Genomic DNA, 17,285 nt, shown 5'->3' with positions numbered 1-17,285 from the left:
CTGCAAAAAATAATAAACCAACTGTAACCATATACTACCTGTCTGACACGGTCCAATTAATAAAGAGTGTCCCACGATGATCTCCCCCATAGAACAGTGACATCGGGTGATGTCACTGCTCTATAGGGCCTCCAGTGACACACTGACAGGAGACAATGGCTCCTGCAGTGCATCACTGAAGAGGTTACCTGAGTTCATTGCTCTCACTTTATGGCAATGCTGTGTGGGAATTTTCCCACGCAGCAGTGCCACAAGTGAGAGTATGAACTATACTCACAGCGGCGGAAGGATACAGTGCGGAAGAATACCTTCCGTCATTGTATCGCCAGAGCCCCTGGAGAGCGGTTGCATCAGCTGATGTGGCAGCTCTCCATGGGAAATCGTCGTGGGACACTCGTATTAATTGGATTACTGCGGACACGGAGTATAGTGTTGGTTTATTATTTTAATATTTTTTTACAGGTGATCTATGGCTTCAGGATCAAGGTGATTGGTGAGTATGTACTCTATGTTGTATGCAATCTGTTGAATGTACTGTATGTTGTATGTACTGTCTGTACTATATATGTGTGTATGTTTTTTTTACATTCATCATATTAGCCGGATGATGGGACTACTACTGTCCCATCATTGGCTAATGTGTCAGTCACTGTCACTGTAGCAGGCATAGCTGGATGGGACTTGTAGTCCCATTGGACGATGCCTGCACACCCCCCCCCAAAGACACCCCCGGACAGCACCGCAGACCCCCGGACAGCGCCGCACAGCCCCGCAGTCCCCTGGACAGCGCCGCACAGCCCCAGAGACCCACGGACAGCCTGCAGACCATGCCCGCAAACACAGCATTTCATCCGCAGCTAAACCGCAGATCTTTTTTACATCTGCGGTTTTGCTACGGATTGGCCTGACGCAATGCAAGTCAATGGGTGCAGAAATGCCAAAAGAATTGATATGCTGCGTAAAAAACAACGCTGCATTTCCGCAGCATGTGCACAGTGAATTTGGTTTCCCATAGGTTTACATGCTACTGTAAAACACATGGAAAACTGCTGCAGATCCGCGGGAAAATCAGCAATGTGTGCACATAGCCTCAGACTAAAAGATCAAAAAACACTGAAGCAGCAAACTGTGAAAAACAAAATTTACGTCAGTCTCAAAACTTTTTGCCAGGACGGTACAGAGCCCTTAAAGGGGTTGTCTGGTTTAAAAATGAGAAGTCTGTGTGACTGCAGACATGTGGATCCTCACATCGGGCATGTGCGTGTGTCGGGAGGATTCTGACTGTCAGCAGCGGTCATGTGACAAGGGATCTGCGCACTACCGGCTGCATTCTGACCAGACGTGCGCATCCTCGCTCAATGCACAAGGCCACAAACGTCTAGTGGGATTGTGCCCTTGAGTGTTCATATCACAGACTTGTCCATGACCGCTGCTGACAATCACAGGAGAATTCCCACAGCGCACACGATCATTCACAAGTCTGCAGTCACATATAGTGTCGTTTTAGGCGGGATAAACCCTTTGCACACAAGTCTGGGCGGCTGAAGCCAGGTGAATGCTGCAGACTACTTAAGCATCCACTATGTATTTCCTTTAAGTAGAGGGCTTTTCGGGCTCTTTCGTCCCGCTACATTTAGCCCAACTTGGGTCTCTCCCTAAGGTGGCTAGCATATATGTATCGCAGACTACTTATGTATTTGACAGTATCTTCTCTGCTGGGTGCTGACTGGCGGGACAGGTCGGTGTGCAGACTACGCGGTGACTGTCCGCCTCTGCCGCACACCAGGAACAGTTCAGCGGTTATAAAACTACAGTTCCCAGAATGCAACGTGCCGCCTGACCTACTCCGATTACCATGACGCGCCCGTACGCCTGTTGCCTAGACAACAGCCTGACACTCCGCATGCGCAATAACCGTGACGTCATTTGTAGGCGACCGGTCCTCGTGCAGGAGAACCGGAGGATCTTCAGAGAGGACGTCTCTCGTGTCCCCGGTAAGAGGAGCGTGAGGGGGCGGCAGACAGCGCGGAAACCTCCTGTTATAGAGGGGGGAGGCCTCAGCTTAGTGTATGAGGCTGAGAACTGAGCGGCGACCGTGACCTCTGCGGTGTGAGGACACATGACCCAGTACTGCCCCCTGTTATGTGCCGGTGACCTCTCCGGGCAGCACATAGTCACCGCTGCAGCTAATGAAAGGGGAGAACTTACGGTACCATGACAGCGCAGTGTCTGGTGACATCCAGGGCCTCAGTCCCCAGAGCGCCGGTTACACGTGAGCGGGATGTCAGCACCGAAACCGTCAGATGGAGCGTTGGGGGATTGGGGCATGTCCGCACCAGCCCTTCTCTCTGACCGGTGTATAAACAGCTGTGGAAATGCCCTTTAACGGAGGAGAAAGTGCTGATTACATTCACATGTGGAAAGAAGTATCCCGCTGATGTGGGGGGTATGTGCTGACGTGGGGGGGTATGTGCTGACATGGGGGGTATAAGCCGACGTGGGGGTATAAGCCTACATGGGGGGGGGGGGTATAAGCCTACATGGGGGGGGGGGGCATGTGCTGACGTGGGGGGTATAAGCCTACATGGGGGGGCATGTGCTGACATGGGGGGTATAAGCCGACGTGGGGGTATAAGCCTACATGGGGGGGGGGGCATGTGCTGACGTGGGGGGTATAAGCCTACATGGGGGGGGGGGGGGCATGTGCTGACATGGGGGGTATAAGCCTACATGGGGGGGGGGGGGGCATGTGCTGACGTGGGGGGTATAAGCCTACATGGGGGGGGGGGCATGTGCTGACGTGGGGGGGCATGTGCTGACATGGGGGGTATAAGGCGACGTGGGGGTATAAGCCTACATGGGGGGGGGGGGGGGCATGTGCTGACGTGGGGGGTATAAGCCTACATGGGGGGGGGGGCATGTGCTGACATGGGGGGTATAAGCCTACATGGGGGGGGGGCATGTGCTGACGTGGGGGGTATAAGCCTACATGGGGGGGGGGGGCATGTGCTGACGTGGGGGGTATAAGCCTACATGGGGGGGCATGTGCTGACATGGGGGGTATAAGCCGACGTGGGGGTATAAGCCTACATGGGGGGGGGGGCATGTGCTGACGTGGGGGGTATAAGCCTACATGGGGGGGGGGGGCATGTGCTGACATGGGGGGTATAAGCCTACATGGGGGGGGGGGGCATGTGCTGACGTGGGGGGTATAAGCCTACATGGGGGGGGGCATGTGCTGACGTGGGGGGGCATGTGCTGACATGGGGGGTATAAGCCTACATGGGGGGGGGGGCATGTGCTGACGTGGGGGGTATAAGCCTACATGGGGGGGGGGGGGCATGTGCTGACATGGGGGGTATAAGCCTACATGGGGGGGGGGGCATGTGCTGACGTGGGGGGTATAAGCCTACATGGGGGGGGGGCATGTGCTGACGTGGGGGGTATAAGCCTACATGGGGGGGCATGTGCTGACATGGGGGGTATAAGCCTACATGGGGGGGGGGGGCATGTGCTGACATGGGGGGTATAAGCCTACATGGGGGGGGGGGCATGTGCTGACGTGGGGGGTATAAGCCTACATGGGGGGGGGGGGGCATGTGCTGACGTGGGGGGTATAAGCCTACATGGGGGGGGGGCATGTGCTGACATGGGGGGTATAAGCCGACGTGGGGGTATAAGCCTACATGGGGGGGGGGCATGTGCTGACGTGGGGGGTATAAGCCTACATGGGGGGGGGGGGGGCATGTGCTGACGTGGGGGGTATAAGCCTACATGGGGGGGGGGGCATGTGCTGACGTGGGGGGTATAAGCCTACATGGGGGGGGGGGCATGTGCTGACGTGGGGGGTATAAGCCTACATGGGGGGGCATGTGCTGACATGGGGGGTATAAGCCGACGTGGGGGTATAAGCCTACATGGGGGGGGGGGGCATGTGCTGACGTGGGGGGTATAAGCCTACATGGGGGGGGGGGGGCATGTGCTGACGTGGGGGGTATAAGCCTACATGGGGGGGGGGGCATGTGCTGACGTGGGGGGTATAAGCCTACATGGGGGGGGGGGCATGTGCTGACGTGGGGGGTATAAGCCTACATGGGGGGGGGGGGGCATGTGCTGACGTGGGGGGTATAAGCCTACATGGGGGGGGGCATGTGCTGACGTGGGGGGTATAAGCCTACATGGGGGGGGGCATGTGCTGACGTGGGGGGTATAAGCCTACATGGGGGGGGGGGGCATGTGCTGACGTGGGGGGGCATGTGCTGACATGGGGGGTATAAGCCGACGTGGGGGTATAAGCCTACATGGGGGGGGGCATGTGCTGACGTGGGGGGTATAAGCCTACATGGGGGGGGGGCATGTGCTGACGTGGGGGGGCATGTGCTGACATGGGGGGTATAAGCCGACGTGGGGGTATAAGCCTACATGGGGGGGGGCATGTGCTGACGTGGGGGGTATAAGCCTACATGGGGGGGGGGCATGTGCTGACGTGGGGGGGCATGTGCTGACATGGGGGGTATAAGCCGACGTGGGGGTATAAGCCTACATGGGGGGGGGGGCATGTGCTGACGTGGGGGGTATAAGCCAACGTGGGGGGTATAAGCCTACATGGGGGGGGGGGCATGTGCTGACGTGGGGGGTATAAGCCAACGTGGGGGGCATGTGCTGACGTGGGGGGTATAAGCCGACGTGGGGGGGGCATGTGCTGACGTGGGGGGTATAAGCCGACGTGGGGGGGGCATGTGCTGACGTGGGGGGTATAAGCCGACGTGGGGGGGGGGCATGTGCTGACGTGGGGGGTATAAGCCGACGTGGGGGGGGCATGTGCTGACGTGGGGGGTATAAGCCAACGGGGGGGGGCATGTGCTGACGTGGGGGGTATAAGCCGACGTGGGGGGGGGGGCATGTGCTGACGTGGGGGGTACGTGCTGACGTGGGGGGTATAAGCCAACGTGGGGGGCATGTGCTGACGTGGGGGGTATAAGCCGACGTGGGGGCATGTGCTGACGTGGGGGGTATAAGCCGACGTGGGGGGGGGGGGTACGTGTTGACGTGGGGGGGGGCATGTGCTGACGTGGGGGTTATGTGCGGGCATGCGGGGTATAAGCCGACTTGGGGGGGTGTACAGTGTGCCCCTTAAGACAGGGCATGGGGCAAACCCTTTAAAGAGTTTTATGTAAATCTTAAACATGGATGATGTAAAAAGACAGGCAACGGACAGCACTAGAGCATATGATATTACACAGATTCTTCTGGACTAGGACTTTGCAACTTTTGATAAACAGGTGTCACGTAAGCTTAGGGTTTTTGGTGCTCTGCATCGGTAGCATATAGCTGTATTATCCACACGGCAGAAGAAGAAAAATATATGCGGCACTCACCCGTTTGAAGCTGTATAAATGTGCTCTTTATTGGAAAGAAAATGTGCATACATCCATTAGGACATCAGGTGTACAGGAGGGTGCGGTGCGGCGTTGTCCAGACTCCATCACCGCACCCTCCTGTACACCTGATGTCCTAATGGATGTATGCACATTTTCTTTCCAATAAAGAGCACATTTATACAGCTTCAAACGGGTGAGTGCCGCATATATTTTTCTTCTTCTGCCGTGTGGATTAAACATGGATCACCCTCATTCACTAAGAGTGGTCCCTAGACCCCTGCTTTGCATTTTGACTGCATCATTCTCTGATGAAGCATTAGTGAAAGTCACGTCTGGTGCGGTGGGTGAGCATTTCTGTATTTGGTTCACTATTTGTCCCTTTCAGCTATTTTTTCTCCATCTTTGCACTTTATTATTCTTGGGTTATAGAATTATTGAATTATAACTCTTCTGTAAATATAATAGACTAAACGTAGAGGTTTCCAGTTATATTACTGCTCGTCTTGTACAAATACCATTGGTAAAGTGAGACCGTGCTTAGCGTTGCAGTGCTCACTTTAAAGGGAACCTCTCTGTAGAGTTGTGGTTAATAAACTACTGGTATTTTTCTATAGGGTGTGTAAATACCTCTTGTAGGAGTGTGCTATTCACTGAGAGAAAGAAAGTGGAGCTATTAGGCCGGGATCACACATGCGAGAAACACGTCCGTGTCTCGCATGTGAAATCCAAGCTCTGGCGCCGGCACTGCAGAGCGGAGCGTGCGGCTCTATATGTTGCTATGCGGCCGCACGCTCCGCTCCCAAGTGCCGGCGCCAGAGCTTGGATTTCAAATGCGAGACACGGACGTGTTTCTCGCATGTGTGATCCCGGCCTTAGGCAAAGTTCAAACTGGGCGGTTTTGTGGCGTTTTTTGTGCTAATTTTTCAGCTTCCTTTTACAGTACCGGCTATGTCTATGACATTTCAGAAATCTCATGCACACAGTGTTTTTCTTTATTTTTTTTATTTTTTTGTCATCAGTATTTTGTGCTTTGCATAACATTTTTGGACATAGAGCATGGCACTTCTTTCATTTTTTTTTTTCCACCCATTGACTTGAAAATGAGTGGTGAAAAAAAACACAGGTATTTGGTTTTGCTGCGGTTTCTGTGCCAAAACCTGATTCTATGGAATAGGATTTCTTCTTTCAACACTAATAATAATAATAATCTTTTTATATAGCGCTAACATATTCCGCAGCGCTTTACAGTTTGCACACATTATCATCGCTGTCCCCAATGGGGCTCACAATCTAAATATATTTGTCAGCATGCACAAGAGACAAATCTAGCATTCCAAAAATGCCCAAAAAACGCAAGAAAAAACAAAGAAAAAAAATGCTTTTTTCCCTGCAGCTTATTTCCTGCAAAAAAAAAAAAAAAAGCCGAAAAAAAGCCTATTGTGAACTTTCCCTTAAACTGCATTGTTCCTCTGATGATGGTTATCTGGGTGGTGCAGCTGCAATGACTAGTCCTGGTGTCCGTGCTGTTAGCCCACTGACTTGATTGATGTTCATCTTGGCAGAGCTAGAATGAGGTTCGGGGAGCAGCCATTTTGCTCGAGCTGCATTGAGAGATGAGGAACCTGTAGTCTGGATATATTCTTTCTCTTTCATAGCACACTGTTGTGGACTTGCCCCATGACCTTTTGCAGAGGTCTTTGTGCCTGAAGTGGGAGGAGGCGAGCTTTATCATAAACACTGAATGGTAGATCCTGCGTTGTCTTTACACGTCAACATTGAAATTGCAACACCAAGATGGAAAAGTCATGGAATTATGCAAATTATGGGATGAAAAGACAAGTTACTGATATATGCAAATGATGAGAAAATGGAAACCATACAATTTATTTATTATCGCCTATGAGTTCCACGCGTATATATATTCCTGCACTTACCGCCTTGGCTGCCATTCCTGGGGTTATTAATGGTTGTTTGAGGAATGTCCTGTCACTCTGAATGCACTTGGGGGCAAGTCATCAAGATCCGTTGCTGGCAGCTTCCTCTGCAGTTGCTGACCAATGACGTCTCACATGTGCTCGATGGGAGACAAGTCCGGAGACGCTGCAGGCCATGGTAGCACGTGTAGGCCACACAGGCTGCTCACAGTAGCATGAACATCCCATATCCTGATGTTGTGTTGAAAAATGACTCCTAGGACACTTTAAAGAAATTACCGTACCACTGGTTTCACAATTGATGAATTCTGTACTGCAAGTGAAATTCGACGTCACTTACCAAGCCTACGATGGCGCAGTGTCTACACAAACCACTTGCACGACATTGGGCTCTCCACAGACTTCCATCTTGACTCCATCGCTCTCTCTTGGTGCAGAGGAAGGTGGCAGTGGAGGCTAGAATGGAGGTCTATCCTCAGCGACGAGTCCTGCTTTTGTCTTGGACGCGATAATGGCCGGAGATTGGTCTGGAGACCACGCGGGCAATGCCGTGAAGAGGCCTCAGCAAGGGATGGTCACACAAGTCCGACTCCCGGGATTGTGCTGTGGGGTGGCACACTGTTTTCGATATTATCCTTTTTAGTGGATTAATTTAAAGACGGATGCGATGCAGATGGTGTTTTTATGGCATTCGAAAAGTAGTGCATGCTGCGATTATTTATTTTTATAGAAGCGAACCATCAATAAAATGTTTTGAACTAACCTCATTGATGTTCATTGTTGTTGTTTCCATGTACAGTGTGTTTGGCCCACGAACTAAAAACCCGCTGTATGCCGTCCATGGATACAGTATTGTCCAGTCCAAGTATAGATTGCTGAACCGTACGATAAAAAGTAACATATTCAGTGTGTGTATTTCTGTTTATCAGGTACAATGGGCACCTCTACATCAGCCCCATCTACTCCACACCCTTCACCTGCTGGATCAGTCGGTACAGACTTGGCCACGTCACCTCCTGCAGGATGTCCGATGCATCAAAAAAAGATGGAAGGTATTTGTGATTTTTTTTTTTTTTTTTTTTTGCTTTGGTAACTTTGCGTAAAAAGGTTGTCCAGGTTTGAAAGTCTGTAGGCGCTCTCTGTGACTGCAGACCTGCGAATCCTCATACTACGCTGTCAGGATTCTCCGGTGCCGGCAGCGAGACCGGGCGGTCATGTGACTTACTTCTGGCCACTTTCTGACTAGACGTGGCCGGCCTCGAACAATACAAGCGAGTTGAGCGAGATCGTGTATCACTTTGGATGAAATCTCGTCCACTTTGCAGCTACTGTATTACATTTCGGGGATTCGACTTGCAAAGTCTGGGGGAAAAAAATCGGCCTCACATCTGACCCATGTGTATCCAGCATTTCTGTATATCTTCTTTTGATGCATAGTGAATACTTTGCGTGTGAAAAATCTTTGGCCTATTATTGTAGCAGAATTGTGGAGGAGTTATTACTAAATGTCATCTAAATAATCCATAAAAGACATCTCCATGGTCAATTGTCCTTTCGCTTCCTACTCCGCCATCTTTTCCAGGTCTTAGTTACTGACTAGGAATGTAATGCTCTGTATACACTGCAATATAATTACCGTATAACGATTTTATTAAAGCAACAGGATGTCCGATGCACCAAGAAGTTTCCCAGAACGCAGAGAGCTGCTCAGGTCCCAACCATCAAGAAAGAGCCTACGAATATGTCCAGTGTCCCATGAGAGCGAGCGGAAAAGATGACATCGACCCCAGCAATATGGTGAGATGAGATTGTATAGAAGGTATATAGTATTTCCCTTTTAGATATTACAATGTTGTTACTTTCCAGAGGCATTGCTTAACCCCTTCCCGACCTAGGAGTTACTCGTATGTCCAACGTCAGGTCTGCACATATGTAACAGGCTCAGGAGCTGAGCCGCCACCCGGTAGATCAGTCGTGTTACACAGCCAACATCTGCATGTAATCTCAGTGTCTGGAGCTAGATTGTTGCTGTTTAACTATCTAATTGCCGCAGTGGTGTCTGATATTTGCCCCCCTCCCCTGTGCAATGCGAGCACGGTGCAGATGGGTTGCTAAAGACAACTGAGGGTCTATGGAAGCCCCCTCCCTATGGTTGGTATGTTAGTCCTCCTGTGAAGCCCAGCCTGCTTCTGTGCATCATAGCTGAATGTCATTTTCTCTAGGTGCCACAATGCTATGGTATTGCAGTATATAGTACAAGAAATCAAATAATCGCAGGTTGAAGTGCTTAAGTAGATCAAAAATGAATGCAGAAAATAAAAACATTGTTTTTAAAAACTTAAGGTAAATTACTTTCCCACTTTTCCTTTAAAAAAAAAATAAAGAAATCGACCACGTTTGGTATCGATGTATCCATAAAGGTCCAATCTAGCAAATTAAATAATTTGTGTGTTAAACACGGTGGAGGGGGGGAATGGACCGGCAGATTTGCCATTGTTTGGTTACCCCACCTCACCCCGAAAACTTAATAAAAAAAACAATCAAAACATTGTATGTTTCCCACAGTAGCGTTAATAAAAACACCAGCTCCCCACACACAAACGCAAGCTCCGTTTATAGTAGCTGGTAGTTGAGAGGTAAGAGTAGATATTACATAAGCACTGACTTTTTTAGATTTTCCGTAAGGTTTACATTACTAACATCGTCAGAGAAACCCCTGAAATGTGACTGAGGATTTCATATTAAAGGGTTTGTCCATTACTGGAAGACCCCAGTTCAACCAATTCTGGACTGTAATTAAAATAAAGACAGCAGATACCCTGCTAAAGTGGTGGAGCCGTCCTAGCGATGTTGACGCCACTGCTCCCCGAGAGTTGTAGGACTTCTTGGCACACACAGGCTACAGCCAATCTTTTCCTGCTGCTCACTATTAAGCCTTATCTAAGCATGCTCGAGTCCCTTAGCCTGCATGTCTTGTGGTTGTTCTTGTTCGACAACCGCAACGCATGCAGGGATCCCCTGCTTGTTGGGCAATCCCCGCATGTGTTGCGGCTGTTTAGCAGCCATGAGACATGCAGCCGCGGGGACTCGAGCATATTATTCGAGCACGCTGGAGACACTCGGTTAGCACCGGAGCATGCTCGGATGACACCTTACCTGAGCACTGTCTCTCACACTAGTCCTGAATTGTCCGCTTTTAGACAACATCTTTTAAATGAAGAATTAAGAGACAACTAGTAATTATTTATTTCTTTTTTTAGATGCCGCCTCCAAACCAGTCTCCAGCGTCAGATCAGCCCTTCCCTCTGTCAGTAAGCCGAGAAGAATCTACTATTCCTCGCTCCAACACTGATAAAAACTGGGTGTATCCATCAGAGCAAATGTTTTGGAACGCAATGCTCAGGAAGGGGTAAGTGACTCAGGATTTCCATTTCCATAGCGCAGAGCGCCTCCTACTGGCCGAGGCAGTATACTGCCTTCATGTTTCTCTATGGGGTGGAAAGTAGCTTCATGCAAAACTGCCATTGTACGTATATAGAAGCATGCCATTCACTTCCCTGCTGTATTTTTTTTTTTATCTACTTGGGAAAAGGCTTCTGAGTTTTTTTTTTTTTTTTTTTATGCACAGCAAAGTCCCCCAATATAATTTCTTCTACAAATTTATTATATTAAAACGGTGAACCTTTGTTTTTAAGGTGGAAGTGGAAGGACGATGACCTAAAACCTGAAGATATGAATAATATAATCAAGATTCACAATAAGAACAATGAACAGGCCTGGTCTGAGATCCTGAAATGGGAAGCTCTCCACGCCAAGTAAGAGCGGCGGTCGAGGGATCATTTACACATCACCATTCATTTTATTTATTCCACTAATCTTCGTTATTTTTTTTGTTGCTTCGCCTTCACTTTTTCTGCTTGTCCATCTTCAGTGATTCATTGCTATAGCTTGGCACTAACCCAATCCTATCTGCATAGCGGTGGTATGGTGACAGTTGCCTATTGTCAACTACTCACATGTCATAAGTACAGAGTAAATGTGCTCAAAACAAAAGGAAACATGACTATTTTTCTGCCTAATGTAGTATGTTCCATCGCATCTGGACCTGACACTGTGGTGCTATAAATATTCATGTGTGTCCTTAAAAGATTTCTTCTGAGACTGGTAAAATTGCAAAGTTCTCGTAAAATCGAGCGTCTTATTAAAAATCCTCTCTGTCCTGAAGAATTTTCAATTTTGTTTACTGCTTGTCGCCTTGGTTACCGGCCACCTCTGCTTTCTATTAAAGGTGGCCAATTTCCTAGGCAAGTAGCCCGTGCTTGCAGACGCTGCTCGACTCTAGATTCAGCCAGTTTCAGAGCCTCAGGGCGGCTGCCATGCTGCAGAGGCATAAGTGTCCGCTACTGGCAGCTGTTGAGAGGGCACGGATCAGACTAGTGGCGCAGCCATGCCACTGGTCATGAGGAGAATACCACCACCTGGCAAACGGAAGGCCAGAGGGATGGCGAGCGATGCATTCCTAAAAATGGAAAAAATAACCCTTTGTAGTATTTCTCAGCAATCTCTTCTTTCTATTCAGAGAGTGTCCGTGCGGCCCAAGTCTTGTTCGTTTTGGTGGAAAAGCAAAAGAGTTTTCCCCGAGAGCGCGCATCCGATCGTGGATGGGGTACGGTATTTTACACGTTGCGTTGATCACTTTCTGCATATCCAGGAGCCGTTCTGATCTCTTACTTATCGTTCTTTTCCGCAGCTATGAGCTTCCCTTCGACCGACACGATTGGATTGTAAATCGCTGCGGAGAGGAAGTCCGATACGTCATCGACTATTATGATGGAGGCGAAGTAGATAAAAACTATCAGTTCACAATCTTGGACGTCCGCCCGGCTTTTGACTCCATGACGGCAGTCTGGGACAGAATGAAAGTTGCCTGGTGGCGCTGGACATCCTAATCTATTAAGGACTTGTTTGTTTGTTTGCCAGACATCTAAAAACTGTAACTGCCTGCGTTTATTGCAGTGAGCCATTGCCAGGCTGCCATCTCCGTTATAAGTGCAGTCCACTATTTAACATCTTGTACATAGATAAAAATACTTTTAAAAAAACTCAGTAAAGGTTTTAATGTCGTCCTAAAAATATAAGAAAATATATAAAAAAATCTGCAATGTGTCTGCGCAATAATCTATATACTGCAGCATTAGCGTGGAACTGGCATCTTGTATAGTGCTGGATACACTTACACCTATAGGGGAGGAAACCAGCAAAACTGGAGCTTCTTGGTCACCTCTTCAAAGGGCACAGGGTGTTTACTGACAGGTTGTGTCTCTTGCTGCTTCATATAATTTTATTGACCCATCAGTCATTAGAATAGAGGGTCCTGAGTCACTTGTTCCTTCTCACAGTATGACTGTAAGGCCACATTCACACATCCAATATTTAGTGATCAGCGAATGTGCTTGGATAAGGTGTTATCTGAGCATGCTCGGGTGCTAACAGAGTGTCTTCGGCGTGCTCGAAAAATATGTTCCGAGTCCCCGCGACTGCATGTCACGTGGCTGTTCGACGGTCTTTTACATCAGTATTTGTAAGCCAAAACCAGGAGTGGAACAGTCAAAGGAAAAGTATGATAGAAACATATGCACCACTTATGCATTTCTCACCCACTCCTGTTTTTTTCTTACAAATACTGATGTAACATAATGACCAAATACTGAACATGGCCTAAAGAGGAGTTTGAATGGTTCGACCATCGAACACGCACCCGGGCAATGTGTCTGGTGTAGATTGCTCCAGTGATTCTAGTCGATCTAAGCCCCCTGGGGTTAGAGCACCATCATCGATCCTGTGGATCAGTGGTAAATGGATTGTCTCGCAATCAATATATATGTTGCAATGTTTAAAATGTGGAATCCCTACTAAAACGTTCCGTTAAAGTATAGTACGATGTTAGATTTTCAGGGTAGATTTTACATTTCCTACCCAACATTAGTTACCCTTTTGTCTTGCTACCAAGCTAAGGGTATGAGCACCATATGGCACTTTTCCTGCCATATACTGTAACGTTGCCAGAGGCCCCTATTCACCAGACGAAGGCCACAAGTGCTTTCTTTCAGCCTCCATCTGACGGGTATACATTTCTTATACTGCTTTTTACCAGTTTATAAACGTGCAACAGGCTGCATTTTCCTATGCAGTGGGAGCACTGGAAAAAAAAAAAGCCATTCGGCATGTGTCCTATTTGTTAGCGTTCAATGCTTCCTGTTGCTGGGAGTCGCCCACAATGGTCCAAAAAGTGGCTAACCACTCGTTAGTTATTTTTGGGAAAATTAACAAAATAACTATAGGTCATGGTGCTCCAAATCTGCACCATATGTTTTAATGAGGGGTTAAATCTGTAATATAATGGTTGTGCTTGTGGATTCTCTGAAAGGATAAGGGAATGTTCACACAGGACAGACAACTTATGGGGCTTTTGCAGTACCTGTCAATATACCGATCAGTTCACACGCTGCACTACCTGTCAATATACCGATCAGTTCACACGCTGCAGCACCTGTCAATATATCGATCAGTTCACACGCTGCAGTACCTGTCAATATACCGATCAGTTCACACTCTGCAGTACCTGTCAATATACCGATCAGCTCACACGCTGCAGTACCCGTCAATATACCGATCAGATCACACGCTGCAGCACCTGTCAATATACCGATCAGTTCACACGCTGCAGTACCCGTCAATATACCGATCAGATCACACGCTGCAGTACCTGTCAATATACCGATCAGTTCACACGCTGCAGTACCCGTCAATATACCGATCAGATCACACGCTGCAGTACCCGTCAATATACCGATCAGTTCACACGCTGCAGTACCTGTCAATATACCGATCAGTTCACACGCTGCAGTACCCGTCAATATACCGATCAGTTCACACGCTGCAGTACCCGTCAATATACCGATCAGTTCACACGCTGCAGTACCCGTCAATATACCGATCAGATCACACGCTGCAGTACTTGTCAATATACCGATCAGTTCACACGCTGCAGTACCCGTCAATATACTGATCAGTTCACACGCTGCTGTACCTGTCAATATATATCGATCAGTTCACACGCTGCAGTGCCTGTCAATATACCGATCAGTTCACACGCTGCAGTGCCTGTCAATATACTGATCAGTTCACACGCTGCTGTACCTGTCAATATATATCGATCAGTTCACACGCTGCAGTGCCTGTCAATATACCGATCAGTTCACACGCTGCAGTGCCTGTCAATATACCGATCAGTTTACACGGTAGAGTGCTTGTCAATTTACCGATCAGTTCACACATTGCAGTACCTGTCAATATACTGAGTCATGACAGACAACAAGCAAGCCACGTCAGCCCCCACCATTGTTAGGCAGGGGAATCGCATGATTCTCTTGCCTCAATACCCTGCTCTGCCGCCGGCACTCGGGACCGGAGCTTTCAGCTGCATAGAAATACATGTAGCCGCACACTACAGTCCTGAGTGCCGGCGGCAGTGCCGGGTATTGATGCGAGAGACTCGTGCGAGTTTCTCGCATTGCACTCGCAATTGTGACCCCGGCCTAAGGCTCCTGAGCCTCCTGTGCGGCATACTGAGCAGGTCTGACGGCGCACGTGACTGAGCTGCTGCAGGTAATATTACCTTTTCCTGACATTGTGAAATATTTACCTTCCTGCACTTGACAAACTATTCAAATACTAAATGACCAAATAACGGTATGTTTACATGCGGATGATTTTTATTCTTCCCAAAAATATTTCTGACAAACCTTTCTTTTGTTCTCCAATTAGAAATGTAGTATAGTTATCTTGATTAGCTATGTCACTTACCCCATATTCAGGGCACTGCAGTAGCTTAGAAATCCATGATTACGACCACTCAAATAGTGACAGTTAGTTGCTAGTGATCGTAACCATGGATACCTAAGGTCCTGCAATGCCTGCACATGAGGTGAGTGACATAGCTAATCAGGAGAACTATGCTACATTTGTAATTGGAGGTATTTTCTAATATTATTATTATTATACCTACTACTTATTGGGATAGGATCTTTCTCATCTGTTGTAGATTAACCACATTCGGATCTGAGGATGAATGAAAAACAGATAAAAACAATACATCTGTTCTATGTTGGATATCACTCGTGTTTTATCCGTTTTTTAGCTGATCCATTCCTAAGAGTCATTGGAAAAAACCAGTTCACGCTGCCCCACCTGCTTCTGTTTTTAAAATTGTATCAAACTAGAGAAAAAAAAATCCTGGTTTTTGACAGCTGTAAACCAGTAACGGATGCGTGAATGTGACCAGACGGCCTGTTCATACATTTATGGTGCATTTTTTTTTTTATGTCCGTGTTTTAGGCTGTGTGCACACGTTGCGGATTTCCTGAGGATCCGCAGCATTTTTTTCCGCGCAGAAACGCTGCAGATCCGCAAGTGATTTACAGTACAATGTAAATCAATGGGGGAGAAAAAATACTGTGCTAATGGTGCGGAAAAATCCACACTAAAAACGCAGCAGATTAAAAAAAGGACCATGTCAATTCTTTTTGCGGATCTGCTGCGTTTATGCACCTATTGACTTTCATTGATTCAGTCAAATCTGCAGCAAAACCACAGGATCTGCGGTTTTCCTGCGGCATTGGGTGCGAGAAATGCTGCAGATCGGGAGGCTGAAGAGTGTGGGCGGAGACTGTGTGCGGGTGTTTGCGTCTGTGTGTCTGCGGCGCTGTGTGTCTGGGGATCGCGGGGCTTTGTGTGTGCGTGTCTGCGCAGGAATCGCAGGCTGTGCGGGGATTGCGGGGCTGTGTGTGTGGGTGTGTGCAGGTCTGTATGTAGGTAGGCATCGTCCGATGGGACTACTAGTCCCATCCGGCTATGCCTGCTACAGTGACAGGTAGCCGGATGATGGGAGTCCCATCATCCGGCTACTGTGTTCAAGTGTAAAAAAACCCCCAAAGAACACATACACACATATACAGAACATACAGTACCGACAGTACATACATATAGACATACAGTATACAGTACATACTCACCAATCACCTTGATCCTGAAGCCCTTGCTCACCTGTAAAAAAATATTAAAATAATAAACAAACAATATAATCCCTGATCCTCAGTAATCCATGTAATAACGATTGTCCCATGACGATCTCCCGTGGAGAACTGTCACATCAGCAGATGCGACCACTCTCCAGGGGCTCCGGGATACAATGACGGAAGGTATCCTTCTGCACTGTATCCCTCCGCCGCTGTGAGTGCAGCATAGTTCATACTGTCACTTGCTGCACTGCTGCGTGGGAAAATTCCCACACCGCATTGCCATAAAGTGAGAGCAATGAACTAAAGTAACCTCTTCAGTGATAACACTACAGGAGCCATTGTCTCCTGTCAGTGTGTCACTGGAGGCCCTATAGAGCAGTGACATCACCCGATGTGACAGCTCTATAGGGGAGATCTTCGGGGGACACTCATTATTAGTTGGACTGCATCGGACAGGGAGTATACGGTTGGTTTATTATTTTTTAGTTTTTGCAGGCGATCGAGGGCGTCGCAGGAATTAGGCATGGATGTAAGTATGATGAAATTAAAGGGAACCTGTCACCCTCCCCCCCGGCGTTTGTAACTAAAAGAGCCAACTTGTGCAGCAGTAATGCTGCATTCTGACAAGGTGGCTCTTCTTACAGACGTGCCATCTCTGAGGCGGATGGGAGCTGGTATTTGTATCCATGGCCCCTCTCTAGGCTATGAATATCGGCCCGCAGCTGTCTGCGTAGCCTTTCTGGCTATAAAATATAGGGGGACCCCCACATCATTTTTTTTGGGGGTCCCCCTATTTTAATAGCCAGTAAAGGCTACGCAGACAGCTTCAGGCTTATACCCATGGATCTTCCAAGGCTATGAATATTACCCCCTTCCCAGGCTACAAATAT

The 17,285-nt window shown here is 48.3% G+C and overlaps 1 protein-coding gene across 1 annotated transcript; it reads left to right on the top strand.

Moving 5' to 3' along the window:
- The first annotated feature begins 1,905 nt into the window (after nucleotides 1-1,905).
- Nucleotides 1,906-12,477, top strand: HCCS (holocytochrome c synthase). The gene is made up of 7 exons (XM_069737689.1): nucleotides 1,906-1,994; nucleotides 8,245-8,367; nucleotides 8,973-9,112; nucleotides 10,576-10,724; nucleotides 11,011-11,130; nucleotides 11,895-11,981; nucleotides 12,066-12,477. The coding sequence occupies exons 2-7, from the start codon at nucleotides 8,250-8,252 to the stop codon at nucleotides 12,262-12,264; spliced, it is 813 nt and encodes a 270-aa protein (XP_069593790.1). The 5' UTR covers nucleotides 1,906-1,994; nucleotides 8,245-8,249; the 3' UTR covers nucleotides 12,265-12,477.
- Nucleotides 12,478-17,285: the final 4,808 nt, after the last annotated feature.

Source organism: Ranitomeya imitator, chromosome 8, assembly GCF_032444005.1.
Source record: "Ranitomeya imitator isolate aRanImi1 chromosome 8, aRanImi1.pri, whole genome shotgun sequence".
NCBI lineage: Eukaryota > Metazoa > Chordata > Amphibia > Anura > Dendrobatidae > Ranitomeya > Ranitomeya imitator.
The sequence above is the reverse complement of the archived record's forward strand: the minus strand, read 5'-3'. Positions and strand labels throughout refer to the sequence as shown.

Excerpts from the sequence above, each read along its gene's own strand:
- HCCS (XM_069737689.1), top strand. The coding sequence starts at position 8,250 with ATGGGCACCTCTACATCAGCCCCATCTACTCCACACCCTTCACCTGCT. Across the intron at positions 10,725-11,010 it reads AACGCAATGCTCAGGAAGGG|GTGGAAGTGGAAGGACGATG; the intron begins GTAAGTGACTCA and ends TTTGTTTTTAAG. Across the intron at positions 11,982-12,065 it reads CGCATCCGATCGTGGATGGG|CTATGAGCTTCCCTTCGACC; the intron begins GTACGGTATTTT and ends TCTTTTCCGCAG.